The following is a 27817-nucleotide window of genomic DNA, read 5'->3' on the forward strand; positions in this document are numbered from 1 at the left end:
AAAATAGTCATCTTGATCGGCACCCCATCCACCACCTTAAACATCCACTCCCTCAACCAACGGCGCACCGTGGCTGCAGTATGTACCATCTACAGGATGCACTATATTTATAAATTACTTGGATGAAAGCCGTATATCTAAATTTGCTGACAAAACCAATTTAGGAATCACAGTAAATAGTGTCGGTGGGAACAGACAGTTGCAAAGGGACATTGAGAGATTCAGTGAGTGGGCAAAACTGTGGCAGATGGAGTTCAATGTGGGGAAGTGTGAGGTCATTCACTTTGGACCTAAAAAAGATGGATCAGAGTATTTTCCAGATGGTGAGGAGCGAGGGACTATGGAGGGGCCGAGAGATTTAGGGGCTCATGTACAGAAATCAATAAAGGCTAGTGGGCAGGTACAAAAAATAATTAAAAAGGCTAACGGCATGTGGGTCTGGAATGCAAAGGGGTGAAAGTTCAGCACAGACACGATGGGCCGAATGGCTTCCTTCTGTGCCATAAACGTCTATGATTCTATGATTATGTTACAGCTGTACAGAACTCTGGAGTGCTGCATTCAGTCTGGGCACCACACCTCAGGAAGAATATATTTTACCTTGGAGTGGGTGCAGCTCAGATTCATAAGAACATAAGGAATAGGATCGGGAGTACTCCCCCTCGAACAGAATACGCCCCCTCGAGCCTGCTCCACCATTCAATACGATCATGGTTGAACTTCTACAACTGCACTTTCCTGCCCGATCCCCAAACTCTCTTGATTCCCTTAGTGCCAAAAATCTATCGATCTCAGTCTTGAATATACTCAAAGACTGAGCATCTACAGCCCTCTGGGTTAGAGCATTCCAAAGACCTCTGAGCGAAGAGATTTCTCCTCATCTGAGTCCTAAATGGCCGGCCTCTTATCCTGAGACTGTGATCCCTGGTTCTAGACTCTCCAGCCAGGAGAAACATCCTCCCTGCATCTACCCTGTCAAGTCCTCTAAGACTTTTATATGTTTAATGAGATCACCTCTCACTCTTCTAAACTCCAGAGAATATAGGCCCATTCTACTCAATCTCTCCTCATATGACAACCCTCACATCTCAAGAATCAATCCAATGAACCTTTGATGCACCCGCTCTAAGGAAAGTATATCCTGCCTTAGGTCAGGAGACCAAAACTGTGCACAGTACACCAGGTGTGGTCTCACCTTAGCCCTGCATAATTGCAGCAAGACTTCCTTACTCTTATACTCCAACCCCCTTGCAATAAAGGCCAACATACCATTTGCCTTCCTAATTGCTTGCTGTACCTGCATGTTAACTTTCTGTGATTTGTCTACAAGGGCACCCAGATCCCTCTGAATACCAACATTTACTAGTCTCTCACCTAATAAAAACATATTTGCTTTTCTATTCTTCCTACCAAATTGGATAATTTCCCACTTCCCCACATTATATTCCATCTGCCATGTTCTTGCCCACTCACTTAACTACCTTTGCAGCCTCTCTGCATCTTCCTCACAGCTTACTTTCCCACCGAGTTTTGTATCGTCAGCAAACTTGGATATATTACACTCGGTCCCTTCATCTAAGTCATTGATATAGATTGTAAATAGCGGCGATCCAAGCACTGATCCTTGCAGCACCCCACTGGTTACCCGTTTATTCCTACTCCCTGTTTTCTGCCCGTTAACCACTCCTCAACCTATGAGCCCTAATCTTGTGTAACAACCTCTTATGTGGCACCTTAACGAATGCCTTTTGAAAATCCAAATATACTACATCCACTGGTTCCCCCTTATCTACCCTGCTAGTTACATCCTCAAAAAACTTTTAATAGATTTGTCAAACATGATTTCCCTTTCATAAGTGCCCTGTTACCACGTCCTTAACAATAGATTCTAGCATTTTCCCTACTACTGATGTCAGGCTAACTGGTCTGTAGGTCCCCGTTTTCTCTTTCCCTCCTTTCTTGAATAGTGGGGTTACATTTGCTACCTTCCAATCCGCAGGGACTATTCCTGAACCTAGGGAATTCTGGAAGATCAAAACCAATGCATCCACTATCTCTGCAGCCACATCTTTTACATCCTTAGGATGTAGGCCAGGGGTTTGTTGGCTTGTAGTCCCATTAATTTCTCCAGTACTTTTTCTTTACGAATTAATTACTTTAAGTTTCTCACTCCTATTAGACCCTTGTTTCCCCGCAATTTCCGATATGTTCTTTGAATCTTCTACTGTGAAGACAGACACAAAATATTTGTTTAACATCTCTTTCATTTCATTATTCCCATTATAATTTCTTCTATCTCTGCCTCTAAGGGACCCATGTTTACTTTTGCGAATCCCGTTCTTTTTGTTTTTATATTTCTCGCTCGTATTCGGTTTTTACCTCTATCACTTTCTTGGTCATCCTTCGCTGATTTTTAAAACCCTCCCAATCCTCAGGCTTACTGTTGTTTCTGGCAACATTGTAAGCTTCTTCTTTTAATATAATACGATCCTAACTTCTCTAGTTAGCCACAGTTCGACCACTTTTCCAATGGAGTTTTTAAGATGAAATTCTATTGTATAATGATTGCTCTTTCCCAGAGGATTATTAATTAACCTTGTCTCATTGCATAATACTAGGTCTGAAATAGCCAGTTCCCTAGTTGGTTCCTCAATATATTGTTCCAGACAATTGTCTCAAATGCATTCCATGAACTTGTACTTCCAAGTTACTTTTGCCAATTTGGTTTGCCCAGTCTATATGAAGATTAAAGTCCCCCAGGATTATTGCAATATCTGATACGGTCCAGGTTAGGAGTATCTCCCACAAGTTCACCACCTAGTGGTCATTGTTCTCACAGTGTACAACTTAGGTCAGTTTATACATGGGTTACAATGCTGGTTGAATACATGACATCACCTCCCCCCCCAAAGTCTTATTGGGATCACAGGTTGAGTCTCTCTGGTGGTTTACGCTCCCTTTTAGAGCGCCTGAGTTGGGGCTCCGGTTGTTGGGCGCTGGCCTGAGTGTCTGCTGTTTGCAGTGCCTCAGGCCTGTCCGGACTGCCCACAGTGACTGGGCTCTCCTCCCTTTGGTTCCGGTGTTCGGTCACCTGTGGTGGAGTGAACTCTACATCGTGTTCTTCCTCTGCTTCTTCTATGGGGTTGCTGAACCTCCTTTTTGTTTGATCTACATGTTTGCGGCAGATTTGTCCATTGGTAAGTTTAACTACCAGAATCCTATTTCCCTCTTTGGCAACCACAGTGCCTGCGAGCCATTTGGGCCCTGCAGCGTAGTTGAGGACAAAAACAGGATAATTTACATCAATACATCGCGCCCTCGCATTCCTGTCATGGTAGTGATATTGTGACTGGCGCCTGCTCTCGACAATTTCTTTCATGGTGGGGTGGAAAAGGGATAATCGGGTTTTGAGCGTCCTTTTCATTAGTAGCTCTGCGGGTGGAACCCCTGTGAGCGAGTGTGGTTGGGATCCATAGGCCAACAGGAGGCGTGATAAGCGGGTTTGTAGGGAACCCCCTTGGAATCTGAGCATCCCCTGTTTGATTATCTGCACTGCTCATTCTGCCTGGCCGTTTGAGGCCGGCTTGAACGGTGCCGTTCTAACATGGTTAATTCCATTGCCTGCCATGAAGTCCTAGAATTCAGTGCTTGTGAAGCACGGGCCATTGTCGCTGACCAAGATGGGCGGTAGACCGTGGGCGGCGAACATTGCCCGTAGACTTTCTACCGTGGCAGAGGATGTGCTTGAATTTAAAATGTCACACTCGATCCATTTGGAGTAGGCGTCTACTACAACCAAAAACATTTTTCCCATGAAAGGACCTGCGTAGTCCACATGGATGCGTGACCAAGGCTTGGCGGGCCTTGGCCAGGGGCTAAGGGGGTCTTCCCTGGGCGCGTGGCCCAGCTGGGCACACGTGTTGCACCTGCGAACACAAAGTTCCAGATCTGCGTCTATCCCTGGCCATCAAACGTGTGACCTGGCAATTGCCTTCATCGTGACAATGCCCGGGTGCCCATTGTGGAGTTCTCTGGTGAACACCTCTCTGCCCCTCTGAGGCATGACTACGCGGTTTCCCCACAGTAGGCAATCGGCCTGAATCGAGAGTTCATCCTTGCGCCTGTGAAATGGTTTAAATTTCTCAGGGCATGCCCTGTACGTGGCTGCCCAGTCCCCATTCAGGACACATTTCTTGACTAGAGACAATAGCGGGTCTCGATTTATCCAGACTTTAATCTGACGGGCTGTCACGGGTGAGCCTTCGCTTCCGAAAGCTTCAACAGCCATGACCATCTCAGCACCATGCTCGGTAGCCCCCTCAGTGGTGGCTAGTGGGAGCCTGCTGAGTGCATCAGCGCAGTTTTCAATGCCCGGTCTGTGCTGAATTGTGTAGTCATAGGCAGCTAACGTGAGTTCCCACCTCTGTATGCGGGCCGATGCGTTTGCATTTATGGCTTTGTTGTCGGCCAAAAGGGACGTTAGGGGTTTGTGATCTGTCTCCAGCTCAAATTTCCTGCCAAACAGGTACTGGTGCGTTTTCTTTACCGCATATACACATGCGAGCACCTCCTTTTCTTCCATCCTGTAGCCCCTTTCTGCCTGGGACAGATTCCTGGAGGCATAAGCTACCGGCTGTAACTGACCCTTGGCATTGACATGCTGCAACACACACCCGACACCATAGGACGATGCATCGTACGTTAACACAAGTTTCTTACATGGGTCTTATTGCGTTAACATATTGTTGTAACATAACAAATTGCGTGCTCTATTAAAAGCCCTTTCCTGGCTGTCCCCCCAGACCCATTCGCGACCTTTGCGTAGGAGCACATGTAGCGGCTCTAGCAGCGTGCTCAATTTGGGAAGAAAGTTACCAAAATAGTTCAGGAGCCCCAGGAACGAACGCAGCTCCGTCGTGTTACGGGGTCTGGGTGCTCTCTGGATTGCTTCCGTCTTGGATGCAGTAGGGCTGATCCCGTCTGCTGCTACCCTCATCCCCAGGAATTCTACCTCTGGAGCTAGGAAGACGCACTTCGCCTTTTTCAGTCGCAGACCTACCCGGTCCAGTCTGCGTAGCACCTCCTCCAGGTTGTGGAGGTGTTCTTCAGTATCGTAACCCGTAATGAGGATGTCGTCCTGAAAAACCACCGTCCCTGGAATCGACTTGAGGAGGCTTTCCATATTTCGTTGGAAGATCGCGGCGGCCGAGCGAATCCCGAACGGATATCTGTTGTACTCAAACAACCCCTTGTGTGTCGTGATGGTGGTCAGCTTCTTCGACTCACTCGCCAGCTCCTGGGTCATGTAAGCTGAGGTCAGGTCCAATTTTGAAAAAAGTTTGCCACCGGATAGCATAGCAAAGAGGTCCTCCGCTCTTGGTAGCGGGTACTGGTCTTGGAGTGACACCCGATTGATGGTGGCCTTGTAATCGCCACATATCCTGACCGACCCATCCGCCTTGAGCACCGGTACAATCGAGCTCGCCCAGTCACTGAATTCGACTGGCGAGATGATGCCTTCCCTCAACAGGCGGTCCAATTCGCCTTCTATCTTTTCCCGCATCACGTACGGCACCGCTCTGGCCTTGTGGTGTACTGATCTGGCGTCCGGGTTTATGTGAATCACTACCTTGGCCCCCATGAAAGTGCCAATGCCGGGTTGAAATAATGAGTCAAATTTGTCCAGGACCTGTGAGCATGATACTCGCTCCACAGAGGAAATTGCATTGACATCGCACCATTTCCAGTTCATGACAGCAAGCCAACTCCTCCCCAGTAGTGCGGGACCGTCCCCTGGGACAATCCAGAGTGGCAACCTGTTCTCCGAATCTTTGTGGATCACGACTACCGTGGCGCTGCCTAGCACCGGAATGATCTGCTTTGTGTAAGTCCGTAGCTGTGCGTCAATCGGCGATAATTTTGGCCTCCTGGCCTTGGATGCCCACAACTTTTTGAACTGTTTGATACCCATCAGGGACTGGCTGGCACCCGTGTCTAACTCCATTGATACTGGGATGCCATTGAGGAGCACTTTCATCATTATCGGTGGCGTCCTGGTGTATGAACTATATACGTGCTCCACATGAACTCGCTGAACTTCAGCTTCCAGCGATTTCCCCCAGTGTCCATTTCTGCAATTTCTGCAGGCATTTTGCTCATCTCTGCAAACTCCGGCTGAATGTATGCCTCCACGCCTCCAGCATGAGTTGCGGTTTGAAACAAAAGGTCCCTTGCCAGTCGATCGTCCCTGACTGCCCCTGTTATTGTCCTTGAGTGCACCATTAACAGGTGTTGATGGCCCCATTACTGGCCGCATTGTCCCTTGCAATGGCGTGAATCACTGTTCAGCTTGCCATTGTCTCTGTCGAACTCCCCCTCTGGGCTCGACTACATGTTGGGGCATGCCTGACTGCCCTTGTCTGCCTGGAGAACTGTGTGCTGCTTTAACAATGTTGAACCTCTGTCCCAATCATTCCTTAACACAGTACCTCTCATCTGTTCTGCTAGTGGCCATGCTCGCGTGGTTTAAATCCCAGTTTCTTGTCGCCACTGATACGTCCTTACTACACAGTATAAATGCACATGAGGCCCATGCTTGAGAGAAGGTCAGCCTGTGACCTGTCCTTTATTCCTTAGCACTCAAGTGATGAAGGTGGGTGGAGCTTCCCCTTTTATACCTGAAGGTCCAGGTTAGGAGTGTCTCCCACCTAGTGGTCATTGTTCTCACAGTGTACAACTTCGGTCAGTTTATACATGGGTTACAATGCTGGTTGAATACATGACATTATCCTTGTTACATTTTCCTTATTTATACTCTGTTCTACACTATGATTACTGTTAGGGACTTATAGGACCTGGGAGTCCCTGGCCAAAGACCGCCCGAAAGACTTCGAGTCTCATCGCTGAGAGCATGCAGAAACCAAACGCAGGCAGGGGAAGGAGCGTGCGGCAAACCAGACTCCCTACCCATACTTTCCTCTAACGACTGTTTGTCCCACCTGTGACATAGACTGTAATTCCCGTTTTGGACTGTTCAGCCACCTGAGAACTCACTTTTAGAGTGGAAGCAAGTCTTCCTCGATTCCACGACTGCCTATGATGATGATGATGATAAACTACTTCTGCCCTTTGTTATATTGTAGCTCCACCCATACTGATTCTACATCCTGATTTTCTGGGCTAAGATCCTTTCTCCCTCCTGCCTTTATCTCATCCTTTATTATCAGAGCTGCCCCACCTCCTTTTCCATTTTGCATGTCTTTTTTATCCTGGAACATTTAGTTTCCAATCTGGGTCACCCTGCAAACACGTCACAGTAATGACTACTTGATCAAACCCATTTATCTCTATTTGTGCCATTAACTCATCTATCTTGTTACAAATGCTTCATGCATTCAGATATAATGCCTTTAATTTTAACTTTTTACTATTTTTCTCTGATATGACCTTAGTTGCTAATGTCCTATTACCATTGTAAAACTCTGTCTATTCCTGAATCAATGTTTGATTTTACCCAAATCGCTATTATGATCTACAAGCTTGATTTTTCTCTTCAGACTTATAGATTTACCCTTCCCTGAACCCTCCCTTCCCCCTTAGCTGAAGCCTCCTCTCCACCTTGTATTCACCAAACTGATATCGGGGCTGAAAGGGTTAAATTATGGGGACAGGTTGCACAGACTGGGCCTGTATTCCCCGACTATCGAACATTAAGGGGTGATCTAATTGAGGTGTTTAAGAAGATTAAAGGATTTGAAAGGGGAGATCGAGATAAACGATTTCCTCTGGTGGGGTAGTCCAGAACAAGGGGGCAGAACCTTAAAATTAGAGCCAGGCCGTTCAGAGGTGATGTCAGGAGGCACTGCTTCACACAAAGGGTAGTGGAAATCTGGAACTCTCTTCCCCAAAAAGCTGCTGAAGCTGGGGGTCAACTAAGAGATTGATAGATTTTTGATAGATAAGGGTATTAAGGGTTACGGAACAATGGAGTTAAGATGCAGATCAGCCATGATCTAATTGAGTGGTGGAACATACTCGAGGGGCTGAATGGCCACCTCCTGTTCCTCTGTTCCACTACAGCAGCTCGCCAAGGCTTTTTCGGCATCACCTCCCAAACCCGTGACCTCCACCACTTGAACGACAAGGGCAGCAGGCGCATGGGAACACCACCACCTCCACGTTCCCCTTCAAGTCACATACCATCCTGACTTGGAAATATATCGGCTGTTCCTTCATCGTCACTGGGTCAAAATCCTGGAATTCCCTCCCTAAGCCAATTGTGAGGAGGACACAAAAAATCTGTAAAGGGATATAGACAGGCTAAGTGAGTGCGCAAAAAATTGGCCGATGGAGTATAATGTGGGAAAATGTGAGCTTATCCACTTTGGCAAAAAAATAGAAAAGCAAATTATAATTTAAATGGAGAAAAATTGCTAAGTGCTGCAGTACAGAGGGACCTGGGGGTCCTTGTGCATGAAACACAAAAAGTTAGTATGCAGGTACAGCAAGTAATCAGGAAGGCAAATGGAATGTTGGCCTTTATTGCAAGGGGGATAGAGTATAAAAGCAGAGAAGTCCTGCTACAACTGTACAGGTATTGGTGAGACTACACCTGGAGTACTGCATACAATTTTGGTCTCCGTATTTAAGGAAGGATATACTTGCATTGGAGGCTGTTCAGAGAAGGTTCACTAGGTTGATTCCGGAGATGAAGTGGTTGACTTATGAGGATAGGTTGAGTAGGTTGGGCCTGTACTCATTGGAGTTCAGAAGAATGAGAGGTGATCTTATTGAAACATATAAGATAATGAGGATGCTCAACAAGGTGGATGCAGAGGGGAAACTAAAACTAGGGGACATAGTCTCAGAATAAGGGGCCACTGATTTAAAACGGAGATGAGGAGAAGTTTCTTCTCTCTGAGGGTTGTAAACCTGTGGAATTCTCTGCCCCAGAGATCTGTGGAGGCTGGGTCTTTGAATACATTTAAGGCGGAGATAGTCAGATTTTTGAGCGATAAGGGAATAAAGAGTTATGGGGAGCGGGCGGGGAAGTGGAGCTGAGTCCATGATCAGATCAGCCATGATCTTATTGAATGGCGGAGCAGGCTCGAGGGGCCTCCTGCTCCTAGTTCTTATATTCAAAGAGCACTGTGGGAGTACCTTCACCACACGGACTGCAGCGGTTTAAGGTGGCGGCTCACCACCACCTTCTCAAGATCAATTAAGGCTGGGCAATAAATGCCGGTCTTGCCAACGACGCCCATTTTCCAAGAATGATTTTTTTTTAAACGGAGTACGGTTTGTGACCCCGCCCATGACCCTTACCCCAGGCTCTGTGCTTGACCCTCACCACATTCTCTCACCCCACCCAGCTTCGTGATTGGTAGTTTTATCATCAGTTCCTCCCCCTCAGCAGAGACGTCAGCACTCAAACCTCATCGCGTCAGGAAGGGTTAATCCTTTCTCTGTTAGGGTTTGGTTTGGTCTGGACAGTCCTGTTTATGAATGCTACATCCAGAAACTTCCAAAATGCATCCACCCTGTCAGTTTCAATACGATCACCTCTCATTCTTCTGAACTCCAATGTGTATAGGCCCAACATACTCAACCTATCTTCATATGACAACCTCCTCATCTCAGGAATCAGCCTCGTGATCCTTCTCTGAACTGCCTCCAATGCAAGTATATCCTTCCTTAAATATGGAGACCAAAACTGTATGCAGTACTCCCGGTGTGGCCTCACCAATACCCTGTATAGTTGTAGCAGGACTTCCCTGCTTTTATACTCTATCCCCCTTGCAATAAAGGCCAACATCCCATTTGCCTTCCTGATCACTTGCTGTACTTGCATACTAACTTTTTGTGTTTCATGTACAAGGACCCCGAGGTGTCTGTTCTGCAGCACTTTGCAATCTCTCCCCATTTAAATAGTAATTTGCTTTTTTATTCTTCCTACCAAAATGGATAACCTCACATTTTCCCACATTATGCTCCATCTGCCAAATGTTTGCCTACTGACTCAGCCTGCCTATATCCCTTTGCAGATTCTTTGTGTCCTCCTTACAACTTGCTTTCCTGCCCATCTTTGTATCATCAGAAAATTTGACTGCATTACACTCAGTCCCTCCATCCAAGTCATTAATATAGATTGTAAATAGTTGCAGCCCCAGCACTGATCCCTGTGGCACCCCACTAGTTACAGTTTGCCAACCGGAAAATAACCCATTTATCCCGACTCTCTGTTTTCTGTTTGTCAACCAATCCTCTATCCACACTAATATATTACCCCCAATCCCGTGAACTTTTATCTTGTGCAGTAACCTTTTATGTGGCACCTTATTGAATGCTTTCTGGAAATCCAAATACACAACATCTACTGGTTCCCCCTTATCCACCCTGCTCATTACATCCTCAAAGAACTCCAGCAAATTTGTCAAACATGATTTCCCTTTCATAAAACCATGCTGGCTCTGCTTGACTGCATTTTGATTTTCTAAATGTCCTGCTACTACTTCCTTAATGATGGACTCCAGCATTTTTCCAATGACAGATGTTAGGCTAACTGGTCAATAGTTTCCTGCTTTCTGTCTCCCTCCTTTCTTAAACAAGGTCATTACATTTGCGGTTTCCCAATCCGCTGGGACCTCTCCAGAATCCAGGGAATTTTGGTAGATTACATAAGAACATAAGAACATAAGAAATAGGAACAGGAGTAGGCCATCTAGCCCCTCGAGCCTGCCCCGCCATTCAATAAGATCATGGCTGATCTGGTCGTGGACTCAGCTCCACTTACCCGCCCTCTCCCCGTAACCCTTAATTCCCTTATTGGTTAAAAATCTATCTATCTTTGACTTGAAAACATTCATAGAAACATAGAAACATAGAAAATAGGTGCAGGAGTAGGCCATTCAGCCCTTCTAGCCTGCACCGCCATTCAATGAGTTCATGGCTGAACATGAAACTTCAGTACCCCCTTCCTGCTTTCTCGCCATAACCCTTGATCCCCCGAGTAGTAAGGACTTCATCTAACTCCCTTTTGAATATATTTAGTGAATTGGCCTCAACTACTTTCTGTGGTAGAGAATTCCACAGGTTCACCACTCTCTGGGTGAAGAAGTTTCTCCTCATCTCGGTCCTAAATGGCTTACCCCTTATCCTCAGACTGTGACCCCTGGTTCTGGACTTCCCCAACATTGGGAACATTCTTTCTGCATCTAACCTGTCTAAACCCGTCAGAATTTTAAACGTTTCTATGAGATCCCCTCTCATTCTTCTGAACTCCAGTGAATACAAGCCCAGTTGATCCAATCTTTCTTGATAGGTCAGTCCCGCCATCCCGGGAATCAGTCTGGTGAACCTTCGCTGCACTACCTCAATAGCAAGAATGTCCTTCCTCAAGTTAGGAGACCAAAACTGTACACAATACTCCAGGTGTGGCCTCACCAAGGCCCTGTACAACTGTAGCAACACCTCCCTGCCCCTGTATTCAAATCCCCTCGCTATGAAGGCCAACATGCCATTTGCTTTCTTAACCGCCTGCTGTACCTGCATGCCAACCTTCAATGACTGATGTAAACCTGTGGAATTCTCTGCCCCAGAGATCTGTGGAGGCTGGGTCTTTGAATACATTTAAGGCGGAGATAGTCAGATAGTCAGAGAGTGGTGAACCTGTGGAATTCTCTACCACAGAAAGTAGTTGAGGCCAATTCACTAAATATATTCAAAAGGGAGTTAGATGAAGTCCTTACTACTCGGGGGATCAAGGGTTATGGCGAGAAAGCAGGAAGGGGGTACTGAAGTTTCATGTTCAGCCATGAACTCATTGAATGGCGGTGCAGGCTAGAAGGGCTGAATGGCCTACTCCTGCACCTATTTTCTATGTTTCTATGTTTCTATGAATGTTTTCAAGTCAAAGATAGATAGATTTTTAACCAATAAGGGAATTAAGGGTTACGGGGAGAGGGCGGGGAAGTGGAGCTGAGTCCATGATCAGATCAGCCATGATCTTATTGAATGGCGGAGCAGGCTCGAGGGGCCTCCTGCTCCTAGTTCTTATATTCAAAGAGCACTGTGGGAGTACCTTCACCACACGGACTGCAGCGGTTTAAGGTGGCGGCTCACCACCACCTTCTCAAGATCAATTAAGGCTGGGCAATAAATGCCGGTCTTGCCAACGACGCCCATTTTCCAAGAATGATTTTTTTTTAAACGGAGTACGGTTTGTGACCCCGCCCATGACCCTTACCCCAGGCTCTGTGCTTGACCCTCACCACATTCTCTCACCCCACCCAGCTTCGTGATTGGTAGTTTTATCATCAGTTCCTCCCCCTCAGCAGAGACGTCAGCACTCAAACCTCATCGCGTCAGGAAGGGTTAATCCTTTCTCTGTTAGGGTTTGGTTTGGTCTGGACAGTCCTGTTTATGAATGCTACATCCAGAAACTTCCAAAATGCATCCACCCTGTCAGTTTCAATACGATCACCTCTCATTCTTCTGAACTCCAATGTGTATAGGCCCAACATACTCAACCTATCTTCATATGACAACCTCCTCATCTCAGGAATCAGCCTCGTGATCCTTCTCTGAACTGCCTCCAATGCAAGTATATCCTTCCTTAAATATGGAGACCAAAACTGTATGCAGTACTCCCGGTGTGGCCTCACCAATACCCTGTATAGTTGTAGCAGGACTTCCCTGCTTTTATACTCTATCCCCCTTGCAATAAAGGCCAACATCCCATTTGCCTTCCTGATCACTTGCTGTACTTGCATACTAACTTTTTGTGTTTCATGTACAAGGACCCCGAGGTGTCTGTTCTGCAGCACTTTGCAATCTCTCCCCATTTAAATAGTAATTTGCTTTTTTATTCTTCCTACCAAAATGGATAACCTCACATTTTCCCACATTATGCTCCATCTGCCAAATGTTTGCCTACTGACTCAGCCTGCCTATATCCCTTTGCAGATTCTTTGTGTCCTCCTTACAACTTGCTTTCCTGCCCATCTTTGTATCATCAGAAAATTTGACTGCATTACACTCAGTCCCTCCATCCAAGTCATTAATATAGATTGTAAATAGTTGCAGCCCCAGCACTGATCCCTGTGGCACCCCACTAGTTACAGTTTGCCAACCGGAAAATAACCCATTTATCCCGACTCTCTGTTTTCTGTTTGTCAACCAATCCTCTATCCACACTAATATATTACCCCCAATCCCGTGAACTTTTATCTTGTGCAGTAACCTTTTATGTGGCACCTTATTGAATGCTTTCTGGAAATCCAAATACACAACATCTACTGGTTCCCCCTTATCCACCCTGCTCATTACATCCTCAAAGAACTCCAGCAAATTTGTCAAACATGATTTCCCTTTCATAAAACCATGCTGGCTCTGCTTGACTGCATTTTGATTTTCTAAATGTCCTGCTACTACTTCCTTAATGATGGACTCCAGCATTTTTCCAATGACAGATGTTAGGCTAACTGGTCAATAGTTTCCTGCTTTCTGTCTCCCTCCTTTCTTAAACAAGGTCATTACATTTGCGGTTTCCCAATCCGCTGGGACCTCTCCAGAATCCAGGGAATTTTGGTAGATTACATAAGAACATAAGAACATAAGAAATAGGAACAGGAGTAGGCCATCTAGCCCCTCGAGCCTGCCCCGCCATTCAATAAGATCATGGCTGATCTGGTCGTGGACTCAGCTCCACTTACCCGCCCTCTCCCCGTAACCCTTAATTCCCTTATTGGTTAAAAATCTATCTATCTTTGACTTGAAAACATTCATAGAAACATAGAAACATAGAAAATAGGTGCAGGAGTAGGCCATTCAGCCCTTCTAGCCTGCACCGCCATTCAATGAGTTCATGGCTGAACATGAAACTTCAGTACCCCCTTCCTGCTTTCTCGCCATAACCCTTGATCCCCCGAGTAGTAAGGACTTCATCTAACTCCCTTTTGAATATATTTAGTGAATTGGCCTCAACTACTTTCTGTGGTAGAGAATTCCACAGGTTCACCACTCTCTGGGTGAAGAAGTTTCTCCTCATCTCGGTCCTAAATGGCTTACCCCTTATCCTCAGACTGTGACCCCTGGTTCTGGACTTCCCCAACATTGGGAACATTCTTTCTGCATCTAACCTGTCTAAACCCGTCAGAATTTTAAACGTTTCTATGAGATCCCCTCTCATTCTTCTGAACTCCAGTGAATACAAGCCCAGTTGATCCAATCTTTCTTGATAGGTCAGTCCCGCCATCCCGGGAATCAGTCTGGTGAACCTTCGCTGCACTACCTCAATAGCAAGAATGTCCTTCCTCAAGTTAGGAGACCAAAACTGTACACAATACTCCAGGTGTGGCCTCACCAAGGCCCTGTACAACTGTAGCAACACCTCCCTGCCCCTGTATTCAAATCCCCTCGCTATGAAGGCCAACATGCCATTTGCTTTCTTAACCGCCTGCTGTACCTGCATGCCAACCTTCAATGACTGATGTACCATGACACCTAGGTCTCGTTGCACCTTCCCTTTTCCTAATCTGTCACCATTCAGATAATAGTCTGTCTCTCTGTTTTTACCACCAAAGTGGATAACCTCACATTTATCCACATTATACTTCATCTGCCATGCATTTGCCCACTCACCTAACCTATCCAAGTCACTCTGCAGCCTAATAGCATCCTCCTCGCAGCTCACACTGCCACCCAACTTAGTATCATCTGCAAATTTGGAGATACTGCATTTAATCCCCTCGTCTAAATCATTAATGTACAATGAGCTAGCCTCAACTGCTTCCTTGGGCAGAGAATTCCACAGATTCACAACCCTCTGGGAGAAGAAATTTTTTCTCAACTCGGTTTTAAATTGGCTCCTCCGTATTTTGAGGCTGTGCCCCTTAGTTCTAGTCTCCCCCACCAATGGAAACAACCTCTCTGCCTCTATCTTGTCTATCCCTTTCATGATTTTAAATGTTTCTATAAGATCACCCCTCATCCTTCTGAACTCCAAGGAGTAAAGACCCAGTCTACTCAATCTATCATCATAAGATAACCCCCTCATTTCTGGAATCAGCCTAGTGAATCGTCTCTGTACCCCTTCCAAAGCTAGTATATCCTTCCTTAAGTAAGGTGACCAAAACTGCACGCAGTACTCCAGGTGCGGCCTTACCAATACCTTATACAGTTGCAGCAAGACCTCCCTGCTTTTGTACTCCATCCCTTTCGCAATGAAGGCCAATATTCCATTTGCCTTCCTGATTACCTGCTGCACCTGCAAACTAACCTTTTGGGATTCATGCACAAGGACCCCCAGGTCCCTTTGCACCACAGCATGTTGTAATTTCTCCCCATTCAAATAATATTCCCTTTTACTGTTTTTTTTCCCAAGGTGGATGACCTCACACTTTCCGACATCGTATTCCATCTGCCAAACCTTAGCCCATTCGCTTAACCTATCCAAATCTCCTTGCAGTCTCTCTCAGTCCTCTACACAACCCGCTTTCCCACCAATCTTAGTGTCATCTGCAAATTTTGTTGCACTACACTCTGTCCCCTCTTCTAGGTCATCTATGTATATTGTAAACAGTTGTGGTCCCAGCACTGATCCCTGTGGCACACCACTAACCACTGATTTCCAACCCGAAAAGGACCCATTTATCCTAACTCTCTGCTTTCTGTTCGCCAGCCAATTCTCTATCCATGCTAATACATTTCCTCTGACTCCGCGCACCTTTATCTTCTGTAGTAACCTTTTCTGTGGCACCTTATCGAATGCCTTTTGGAAATCTAAATACACCACATCCATCGGTACACCTCTATCCACCATGCTCGTTATATCCTCAAAGAATTCCAGTAAATTAGTTAAACATGATTTCCCTTTCATGAATCCATGCTGCGTCTGCTTGATTGCACTATTCCTATCCAGATGTCCCGCTATTTCTTCCTTAATGATAGTTTCAAGCATTTTTCCCACTACAGATGTTAAACTAACCGGCCTATAGTTACCTGCCTTTTGCCTGCCCCCCTTTTTAAACAGAGGCGTTACATTAGCTGCTCTCCAATCCGCTGGTACCTCCCCAGAGTCCAGAGAATTTTGATAGATTATAACGAATGCATCTGCTATAACTTCAGCCATCTCTTTTAATACCCTGGGATGTATTTCATCAGGACCAGGGGACTTGTCTACCTTCAGTCCCATTAGCCTGTCCAGCACTACTCCCCTAGTGATAGTGATTGTTTCAAGGTTCTCCCTTCCCACATTCCTGTGAGCTGCAAATTTTGGCATTGTTTTTGTGTCTTCCACTGTGAAGACGGAAGCAAAATAATTGTTTAAGGTCTCAGCCATTTCCACATTTCCCATTATTAAATCTCCCTTCTCATCTTCTAAGGGACCAACATTTACTTTAGTCACTCTCTTCCGTTTTATATATCGGTAAAAGCTTTTACTATCTGTTTTTATGTTTTGCGCCAGTTTACTTTCGTAATCTATCTTTCCTTTCTTTATTGCTTTCTTAGTCATTCTTTGCTGTCGTTTAAAATTTTCCCAATCTTCTAGTTTCCCACTAACCTTGGCCACCTTATACGCATTGGTTTTTAATTTGATACTCTCCTTTATTTCCTTGGTTATCCACGGCTGGTTATCACTTCTCTAGCCGCCCTTCTTTTTCACTGGAATATTTTTTTTTTGCGCACTATGAAAGAGCTCCTTAAAAGTCCTCCACTGTTCCTCAATTGTGCCACCGTTTAGTCCTTGTTTCCAGTCTACTTTAGCCAACTCTGCCCTCATCCCACTGTAGTCCCCTTTGTTTAAGCATAGTACCCTCGTTTCTGATACAACTTCCTCATCCTCAATCTGTATTACAAATTCAACCATATTGTGATCACTCATTCCGAGAGGATCTTTTACGAGGAGATCGTTTATTTTTCCTGTCTCATTACACAGGACCAGATCCAAGATGGCTTGCTCCCTTGTAGGCTCTGTTACATACTGTTCTAAGAAACAGTCCCGTATGCATTCTATGAATTCCTCCTCCAGGCTACTCCCTGCGATTTGATTTGACCAGTCGATATGTAGGTTAAAATCCCCCATGACTACTGTCATTCCTTTTTCACATGCCTCCATTATTCCCTTGATTATTGCCCGCCCCACCGTGAAGTTATTATTTGGGGGCCTATAAACTACGCCGACCAGTGACTTTTTCCCCTTACTATCTCTAATCGCCACCCACAATGATTCAACATTTTGTTCATTGGAGCCAATATCATCCCTCACAACTGCCCTGATATCATCCTTTATTAACAGAGCTACCCCACCTCCTTTCCCTTCTTGCCTATCTTTCTGAATCGTCAGATACGCCTGTATGTTTAATTCCCAGTCTTGGCCACCTTGCAACTATGTTTCTGTAATGGCCACCAAATCATACCCATTTGTAATGATTTGTGCCGTCAACTCATTTACTTTATTTCGAATGCTGCGTGCATTTAGGTAGAGTGTTTTCATCCTCGTTTTTAAACCATGATTTTTAGTTTTTACCCCTCCTGTAGCCCTTTTATATTCAGTGGCCCTTTTTGTTTCTTGCCTTTGGTTTCTCTGCCCTCCATTTTTACTCATCGCTTTTCTGTTTTTTGTTTTTGTCTCCAATGTAATCTCCAATTACAACCAATGTATCCACTATCTCTGCAGCCACTTCTTTTAAAATACCACCAACAATATCTCCGCAAGATCCTGCAAATCCCCTGGGAGGATAGACGCCACCAACATTAGCGTCCTCGACCAGGCCAACATCCCCAGCATTGAAGCACTGACCACACTCGATCAGCTCCGCTGGGCAGGCCACATTGTTCACATGCCTGACATGAGACTCCCAAAGCAAGCGCTCTACTCGGAACTCCTTCACGGCAAACGAGCCAAAGGTGGGCAGAGGAAACATTTCAAGGACACCCTCAAAGCCTCCCTGATAAAGTGCAACATCCCCACCGACACCTGGGAGTCCCTGGCTAAAGACCACCCTAAGTGGAGGAAGTGCATCCGGGAGGGCGCTGAGCACCTCAAGTCTCGTCGCCGAGAGCATGCAGAATCCACGGCAGAAGTGGCTCATCATCATCATAATAGGCAGTCCCTCGTAATCGAGGAAGACTTGCTTCCACTCTAAAAAATGAATTTTTAGGTGACTGAACAGTCCAATGCGAAAACCACAGTCCCTGTCACAGATAAGACAGATAGTCGTTGAGGGAAAGGGTGGGTGGGACGTTTTATATGGCACCTTATTGAATGCTCTCTGGAAATCCAAAAACACTTCTTTTAAGACCCTAGGATGCAGGCCATCAGGTCCAGGGAACTTGTCCACCTTTAGTCCCATTAGTTTGCCTCGTACTTTATCTCTGGTGAAAGTGATTGTTTTAAGTTCCCCCCACCCCCTATAACCCCTTGATTATTTATTATTATTGGGATGTTTTTAGTGTCTTCTGCTGTGAAGACTGATACAAAATATTTGTTCAAAGTCTCTGCCATTTCCCTGTTCTCCATTATTAATTCCCCAGTCTCATCCTCTAAGGGACCAACGTTTAGCTACTCGCTTCCTTTTTATACACCTGGAGAAGCTCTTGCTGTCTGTTTTTATATTTCTTGCTAGTTTACTGTCACATGCTGTTGTGTCCTGAGATGCTCTAACAATGACTCCACTAGGCAATGTTTTGTACTTGAACTGTAGTGACCTTAGTCCTTTATTTGTTAACTCCAGAGTGAGGATCACACCTTTTATACTAGGCCATGCACACCTGTACAGGTAACCTACAAGTCTTCCACTGCTGTGCCCTCTGGTGGCACACCTTGAGATAGTATCAACAGTGGCCATTTAAGATACATGACATCACTCCCCTCTGAACCCTCAGTGCAAATCGCCTCTGCATTGACTGTGCTCTGGGCTTAGCTCTCTGTGGGTTCTGTCTGGTAGACCTCTGGCGGGCCGACTCAACCTTGGGTGGATAGTTGGTGCAGTAGCATGCTTGTGGTTGCTGTTTGTGTGTGTGTTCCTGACCACTCCATTCTTCCATTTCACCCACCCCCCCGGCCCCACGTTGGTGTGGCAGAGGCTCCTGACATTCATGTAAATTCAAGTTCAGCTAAGTGGGTTTTGCGTTTTTTTGTTTGGTTCCAAGGTACGACAAGTACATTAGATGCCTTGTCGATGCGGTGACCAGTGCGTGAGGACAAGCTAGTTCCGGAGCTGCTGGGTGGTATCCCTGCAGTCTGGTGGTGGCTCAGTGCCCAGTGCTGGCAGTGGGAAGCCGGTCGGCTCGCGTAGCCTGCTCTCGGGGCTGTTGCCATGGTCCCAAGCATCAGGCAGGTTCACAGATGTCTGCAACCTCCCTGTCCTTTCTTTATGCCCTGGTCCCAGCTGCTCCCTGAGGAGCTGTTGTCTGTTCTTATGTCTAGCAGTGCACAGGGAAACCGCTGACTCGCTGGCCTGAGCGTCGCTTGGTTTGCGATCCTGACTGGTGCTTGTTTCCTCTGGGGAAACAGTGGTGGGTCACCCTACATCTAGGGGTATGGCCTTAGTGCAGTCTGCTCCTTCAGGCTTGTGGCAGTTGGTGCCATCGGTTGCCTGAGAGATGGAGCCGACCCAGGGCATGGTATCAATACCGTTGCCATTGTCCTGCTGAGGTCGCTTGCTTCGCAGCTCGTGTGTGTTGGTTGCTTGTGTCCACACTTCGTGGTGCATGACTCTGGTCCCCGGGATGCAGGCTACAGCATTGGGTAGCTCGCTGGACCTGTGTGCACTCGATGGGTGTCTGCCGCTGCATTGGCTGCCTGCAGTGGGAACCCTGCATCGCACAGCTTTTCCTTACTTATGATGACCACTCGAGGGGTCCGATCACGGTCATGCGACTTTTCCTCGCTGGTTGCATATGCACAGTTCAGATCATCAATCGCTCATTGTACATAATCGCGCAACTTTTCCTTGCTGGTTGCATGTATACAATTCCGACTATCAGTTACACATTTTACATGGTCAGTTACACACTTTACATTATCCATTGCACCTTTTTACTCTAGATTACAATTCTTGTTACCTGGGCAGGACCGGAACCAATGTCCTAGGGGGAGTGTTTGCTAGTGCTGTTGGGGAGGAGTTAAACTAATATGGCAGGGGGATGGGAACCAATGCAGGGAGACAGAGGGAGACAAAAAGGAGGCAAAAGCAAAAGACAGAAAGGAGATGAGGAAAAGTGGAGGGCAGAGAAACCCAAGGCAAAGAACAAAAAGGGCCACTGTACAGCAAAATTCTAAAAGGACAAAGGGTGTTAAAAAAACAAGCCTGAAGGCTTTGTGTCTTAATGCAAGGAGTATCCGCAATAAGGTGGATGAATTAACTGTGCAAATCGATGTTAACAAATATGATGTGATTGGGATTACGGAGACATGGCTCCAGGATGATCAGGGCTGAGAACTCAACATCCAGGGGTATTCAACATTCAGGAAGGATAGAATAAAAGGAAAAGGAGGTGGGGTAGCATTGCTGGTTAAAGAGGAGATTAATGCAATAGTTAGGAAAGACATTAGCTTGGATGATGTGGAATCTATATGGGTAGAGCTGCAGAACACCAAAGGGCAAAAAACGTTAGTGGGAGTTGTGCACAGACCTCCAAACAGTAGTAGTGATGTTGGGGAGGGCATCAAACAGGAAATTAGGGGTGCATGCAATAAAGGTGCAGCAGTTATAATGGGTGACTTTAATATGCACATAGATTGGGCTAGCCAAACTGGAAGCAATACGGTGGAGGAGGATTTCCTGGAGTGCATAAGGGATGGTTTTCCAGACCAATATGTCGAGGAACCAACTAGGGGGGAGGCCATCTTAGACTGGGTGTTGTGTAATGAGAGAGGATTAATTAGCAATCTCATTGTGCGAGGCCCCTTGGGGAAGAGTGACCATAATATGGTGGAATTCTGCATTAGGATGCAGAATGAAACAGTTAATTCAGAGACCATGGTCCAGAACTTAAAGAAGGGTAACTTTGAAGGTATGAGGCGTGAATTGGCTAGGATAGATTGGCGAATGATACTGAAGGGGTTGACTGTGGATGGGCAATGGCAGACATTTAGAGACCGCATGGATGAATTACAACAATTGTACATTCCTGTCTGGCGTAAAAATAAAAAATAGAAGGTGGCTCAACCGTGGCTATCTAGGGAAATCAGGGATAGTATTAAAGCCAAGGAAGTGGCATACAAATTGGCCAGAAATAGCAGCCAACCCGGGGACTGGGAGAAATTTAGAACTCAGCAGAGGGGGACAAAGGGTTTGATTAGGGCAGGGAAAATGGAGTACGAGAAGAAGCTTGCAGGGAACATTAAGGCGGATTGCAAAAGTTTCTATAGGTATGTAAAGAGAAAAAGGTTAGTAAAGACAAACGTAGGTCCCCTGCAGTCAGAATCAGGGGAAGTCATAACGGGGAACAAAGAAATGGCAGACCAATTGAACAAGTACTTTGGTTCGGTATTCACTAAGGAGGACACTAACAACCTTCCGGATATAAAAGGGGTCAGAGGGTCTAGTAAGGAGGAGGAACTGAGGGAAATCTTTATTAGTCGGGAAATTGTGTTGGGGAAATTGATGGGATTGAAGGCCGATAAATCCCCAGGGCCTGATGGACTGCATCCCAGAGTACTTAAGGAGGTGGCCTTGGAAATAGCGGATGCATTGACAGTCATTTTCCAACATTCCATTGACTCTGGATCAGTTCCTATGGAGTGGAGGGTAGCCAATGTAACCCCACTTTTTAAAAAAGGAGGGAGAGAGAAAACAGGGAATTATAGACCGGTCAGCCTGACCTCAGTAGTGGGTAAAATGATGGAATCAATTATTAAGGATGTCATAGCAGCGCATTTGGAAAATGGTGACATGATGGGTCCAAGTCAGCATGGATTTGTGAAAGGGAAATCATGCTTGACAAATCTTCTGGAATTTTTTGAGGATGTTTCCAGTAAAGTGGACAAAGGAGAACCAGTTGATGTGGTGTATTTAGACTTTCAGGAGGCTTTCGACAAGGTCCCACACAAGAGATTAATGTGCAAAGTTAAAGCACATGGGATTGGGGCTAGTGTGCTGACGTGGATTGAGAACTGGTTGTCAGACAGGAAGCAAAGAGTAGGAGTAAATGGGTACTTTTCAGAATGGCAGGCAGTGACTAGTGGGGTACCGCAAGGTTCTGTGCTGGGGCCCCAGCTGTTTACACTGTATATTAATGATTTAGACGAGGGGATTAAATGTAGTATCTCCAAATTTGCGGATGACACTAAGTTGGGTGGCAGTGTGAGCTGCGAGGAGGATGCTATGAGGCTGCAGAGTGACTTGGATAGGTTAGGTGAGTGGGCAAATGAATGGCAGATGAAGTATAATGTGGATAAATGTGAGGTTATCCACTTTGGTGGTAAAAACAGAGAGACAGACTATTATCTGAATGGTGACAGATTAAGAAAAGTGAAGGTACAAAGAGACCTGGGTGTCATGGTACATCAGTCATTGAAGGTTGGCATGCAGGTACAGCAGGCGGTTAAGAAAGCAAATGGCATGTTGGCCTTCATAGCGAGGGGATTTGAGTACAGGGGCAGGGAGGTGTTGCTACAGTTGTACAGGGCCTTGGTGAGGCCACACCTGGAGTATTATGTACAGTTTTGGTCACCTAACTTGAGGAAGGACATTCTTGCTATTGAGGGTGTGCAGCGAAGATTCACCAGACTGATTCCCGGGATGGTGGGACTGACCTATCAAGAAAGACTGGATCAACTGGGCTTGTATTCACTGGAATTCAGAAGAATGAGATGGGACCTCATAGAAAGGTTTAAAATTCAGACGGGTTTAGACAGGTTAGATGCAGGAAGAATGTTCCCAATGTTGGGGAAGTCCAGAACCAGGGGTCACAGTCTAAGGATAAGGGGTAAGCCATTTAGGACCGAGATGAGGAGAAACTTCTTCACCCAGAGAGTGGTGAACCTGTGGAATTCTCTACCACAGAAAGTAGTTGAGGCCAATTCACTAAATATATTCAAAAGGGAGTTAGATGAAGTCCTTACTACTAGGGGGATCAAGGGGTATGGCGAGAAAGCAGGAAGTGGGTACTGAAGTTTCATGTTCAGCCATGAACTCATTGAATGGTGGTGCAGGCTAGAAGGGCCGAATGGCCTGCTCCTGCACCTATTTTCTATGTTTCTATGTTTAATTGTGTGGAACTGTCCCTTTAATTGTAGTGGATTGCAGGCCTCCTTTAAGAGAGCCTTGCTTTCTTTACCCCAATCCGCTTCGTCATTTGGTACCACGCGTTGCTCCATCAGCGCTGCACCTCGTAGTCTGGCAGCAGCCATCTTTCTCTTCAGTGCATCACCTCGTGGCTTGGGCGCCATCTTTCCTCCATCAACGATGTCGACTGCGGTGATCCTCTTCTCCCCGGGTTCTGCCTCCGCAGTTAGGAAGTCGCCTCTGGATCTGATTTTCTCCCTCCGGAGTCCTGCCATTGGAGCCTGGAAGGTGCGTTCGGGTCGTCTCAGCTGGATCATCTCCACGCAGTCGTGCTGAGCGGTCTGTGTCTCGGGTGCCATGCTGGTCAGCTCATTGGTGTCTGGTCCACTCTCAGGTGAGGGCATGCTTTGCCTCTGAGCGCAGAGGGCTTCGATTGCTGGAGGGGTGATGTCTCCCCACTTCCAATGGATCTTCTCCATCCACCTTCTGCCGAGCAGCGTTGGTCCATCACCTGCAACAATCCACAAAGGTAACTTGTGCACCGCACCATCATGGAGTACCTTTATATTCACATTACCAACGACTGAGATGATTTCATTGGTGTAGGTGCACAGCTTTGCCTGAACCGGGACCAATTTGGGTCGTTCAGCTGGATTGTCCCATAGCCTCTCAAAGGCTCCTTGATTCATCACTGACTGGCTCGCCCCGTGTCCACTTCCATGAAGAATGGACTTCCCTCTATCTCAACTTCCATCTTCAGCGGGGAACACTCGGTGTTGCAGGTAAACATACTATGTACCTCCTCGTGGGACTGGGCTGCCTCTCTGTCTAACAATTCATAATCCACGATGGATTCCTGGCCATCTGCGACTTCTCATAGACACAGTGGGTCATATTTCTCTTACACATTCACTGGAGGTGGCCCTTTGTGCTGCAGCCTTTACACACATAGTCTTTAAAATGGCACTGGTGAGCCCTGTGATTCCCTCCGCAACGCCAGCATGGTGCTACTCGATTAGCCCCCCTTGGCAGACTCTGAGTTAAGGGACTCGGGGGCCTGTTCTTTCTTCCCTGAGAGGATTCGCGCTCTACAGTCCAGCTCCTGAACGGCACCACTCTGTGCACAGTACCTGCCGGGTTTGAGTCCTGAAGGTGAGAAATCTGCCTAGAGCCGCAGGTTGAGGTCATGAATGACTGGCTCACAGAGATGGCCTTCTGCAGGGTGACTGTGGTATCCACCGACAGTAGCTTGTGAAGAAGGCCCTCGTGGCCAATTCCAGTGACAAAAATGTCTCGCAGCGCTTCGTTGAGGTGGTCGCCGAACTCACACGGTGCCGCCAGCCTCCTGAGGTCTGCAGCGTACTTCGCGACTTCCTGGCCTTCAGGCCATCGGTGGGTCTTGAACCGGTGTCCAGCTGTGAGGATGCTCTCCTTGGGCTTGACTTTCTCCTAGATCAGGGTTACGAGCTCCTTGTACAACTTGTTCATTGTCTTCGCTGGTGCCAGCAAGTCCCTGACGAGGCCATAGACGTTGGGCCGACAACTGGTTAGCAGGATAGCGCGGCGCTTATCAGCCAGTGCGGCCGGGTCGTCTCCTGCCAGGTCGTTTGCTGTGAAAAAGCGTTCTTGCCTCTCCACAAAGGCATCCCAATCATCACCATCGGCGATCTGCTGCAACGTACCAAGGGTAGCCATTTCCGCGTGAAAGTTCGTAATCTCGTCGCCAGTTGTTGTGTCCTTAGATGCTCTAACAATGATTCCACGAGGCAGTGTGTTGTACTTGAACTGTAGTGAACTTGGTCCTTTATTAGTTAACTCCAGAGTGAGGATCACACCTAGTGGCCTGCCTTTTATACTAGGCCAGGCACACCTGTACAGGTAACCTACAAGTCTCCCACTGCTGTGCCCTCTGGTGGCACACCTTGAGATAATACCAACAGTAGCCATGTAGAATACATGACACATGCTACCTTCTGTGTCTTTATCATATTTTTTTGTCCTTTGCTGGTTTTTACAAATCTCCCACTCCTCTGGCCTCCCACTACTCTCCACAGCATTGTATGCCTTTGTTTTCAATTTGATACCATCCTTTATTTCCTTAGTTAGCCACGGATGGTTCATCCTTCTCTTGGAGTCTTTGTTTCTCACTGGAATATATCTTTGCTGAGATAATGAAATATCTCCTTAAATGGCTGCCACTGTTTATCTACAGTCTTACCCTTTAATATACTTTCCCAGTACACTTTCCCAGCTCTGCCTTCATACCTTTGTAATTACCTTTATTTAAATTCAGGACACTAGTTTGAGACCTAGCTTTCTCACCCTCAAACTGAATTTGAAATTCTCCCATGCTATGATCACTCTTCCCAAGAGGATCCTTCACTACGAGATCATTAATTTATCCAGACTCGTTACACATTACCAGGTCTAAAATAGCCTGTTCCCTGGTTGGTTCCACAATGTATTCCCAAGAAACCATCCCGGATACACGCTATGAACTCGTCCTCAAGGCTACCTTTGCCGATTTGATTTGTCCAGTCAATATGAAGATTAACATCGCCAATGATTATTGCCGTATCTTTCTCACAAGCCTCCATTATTTCTTGATATATACTCTGTTGTACAGTGTAGCTACTGTTAGGGGGCCTGTAGACTACTCCCACCAGTGGCTCCTTTCCCTTACTTACTATTTCTTATCTCCACCCAAACTGATTCTACATCTTGATCTTCTGAGCTAATATCATCTCTTACTATTGCACTGATCTCATCCCTTACTAACAGAGCTACCCCACCTCCTTTTCCTTTCTGCCTGTCCTTCCGAAATGTCAAATAGCCCTGAATATTCAGTTCCCAGCCTTGGTCACCTTGCAATCACGTCTCTGTAATGGCTATCAGATCATACCCATTTGTATCTATTTGTGCCGTCAACTCATTGATTTTGTTACGAATGTTGTGTGCATTCAGATAAAGAGCTTTTAAATTTATCTTTTTACCCTTTTTCCCTGCTCTCACTCTACTTCCTGGTGCACTCTTATGTTTATACGCTCTGTCCCTTCCTGTCACCCTCTGGTTATCATTACCCCCATCGTTACCCTGCACTATTACCTGCTCCTTTCTCTTTGACTTTTTACATTTCTGCTCACCGGTTCAAATGAAGTGCACCCCGAAGGAACAGCTCCCTCGTTCCTCAGTACTGGTGCCAGTGCCCCATGAATTGAAACCCATTTCGACCACACCAGCCTTTGAGCCACACATTCATCTCTCTGATCTTATTGACCCTATGCAACTTTGCTCGTGGCTCAGGTAGTAATCCAGAGATTATTACCTTTGTGGTTCTGCTTTTTAATTTAGTCCCTAGTTGCTCATACACCCTCAGAAGAACCTCTTTCTTTGTCCTACCATGTCATTGGTACCCACGTAGACCACAACAACTGGATCTTTCCACTCCCACCAAGTTCCTCTCCAGCCCCGAGAAGATGTCCTTAACCCTGACACCGAGCAGGCAACACAGCCTTCGGGACTCAGGCTCTCGGCTGCAGAGAACAATCATCATCATCATCATAGGCGGTCCCTCGAAGTGAGGATGACTTGCTTCCAACCAAAAGGGATGAGTTCACAGATGTTTCAGTAAAGGTCCCGATGTTCCAGTCCTGAACTCCAGGGGTGGAAGATGCCTGTGCATGAATTTTTTTAACGTGGGCTGGCCGTTGCACACCAGCCACCACACGGGCTTGACAGAGTGAGATCTTAGTCCAGTGGCAATATCTATCCCCTAACGATACTGTCCCCTACCACTACCAAATTTCTTTTTACTCCCCCCACTTGAATGGTCCCTGTACCATGGTGCTTTGGTCAGTTTGCTCATCCTCCCTGCAGTCCCTGCTCTCATCCACACAGGGAGCAAGAGCCTCGAACCTGTTGGACAAGAGCAAGGGCCGAGGCTCCTCCATCACTACCTCCTGGGTCCCCATACCTTCCTCACTCGTAGTCACACCCTCCTGTCCCTGACCACGGATCGAATTTGAATGAATTAACCTAAGGGGTGTGACTGCCTCCTGGAACACAGTGTCCAGGTAACTCTCCCCCTCCCTGAGGTGTCGCAGTGCCTGAAGCTCGGACCCCAGCTCATCAACACGAAGCCAAAGTTCCTCGAGCCGCCAACACTTGCTGCAGGTGTGGTCGCCGTGGATCACACTGGTGTCCACCAGCTCCCACACGCTGCATCTGCAACACATCGCCCATGGAGTCGGACTTGAACCCACAACCTTCTGACTCAGAGGCCGGAAGAGTGCTACCCACTGAGCCACGACGTTAAAAAATTAATCTTTAAATTGCGTTTCCCAAGTTGAGTAACTGGCAGTTTATTGCTGATCCTCCTGTGTCTCCTCCTTTCAGGCAGGTTCTGCGGGAAGAAACTCCCAGAGACCATCGTTTCCATCGACAGTCGCCTCTGGATCGAGTTCCGCAGCAGCAGCAACTGGGTCGGCAAAGGCTTCTCCGCCGTTTATGAAGGTACAAATATTTTTTAAACAAAAGCATGCTTTAAGGGTGACATTTTGCTAAATGATTCTTACCTTCAACAA

General features: G+C 46.5%; 1 protein-coding gene across 2 annotated transcripts in view; it reads left to right on the top strand.

Moving 5' to 3' along the window:
* LOC139234946 (tolloid-like protein 2) overlaps positions 1-27817 on the top strand; it is a 251756-nt gene that overhangs the window by 181194 nt on the left and 42745 nt on the right. For both annotated transcript variants that reach the window (XM_070865919.1, XM_070865920.1), the window contains one exon: positions 27630-27746. In XM_070865919.1, coding sequence (XP_070722020.1) covers positions 27630-27746 — 117 coding nt within the window. The remainder of the gene's footprint in view (positions 1-27629; positions 27747-27817) is intronic.

Source organism: Pristiophorus japonicus, chromosome 22, assembly GCF_044704955.1.
Source record: "Pristiophorus japonicus isolate sPriJap1 chromosome 22, sPriJap1.hap1, whole genome shotgun sequence".
NCBI lineage: Eukaryota > Metazoa > Chordata > Chondrichthyes > Pristiophoridae > Pristiophorus > Pristiophorus japonicus.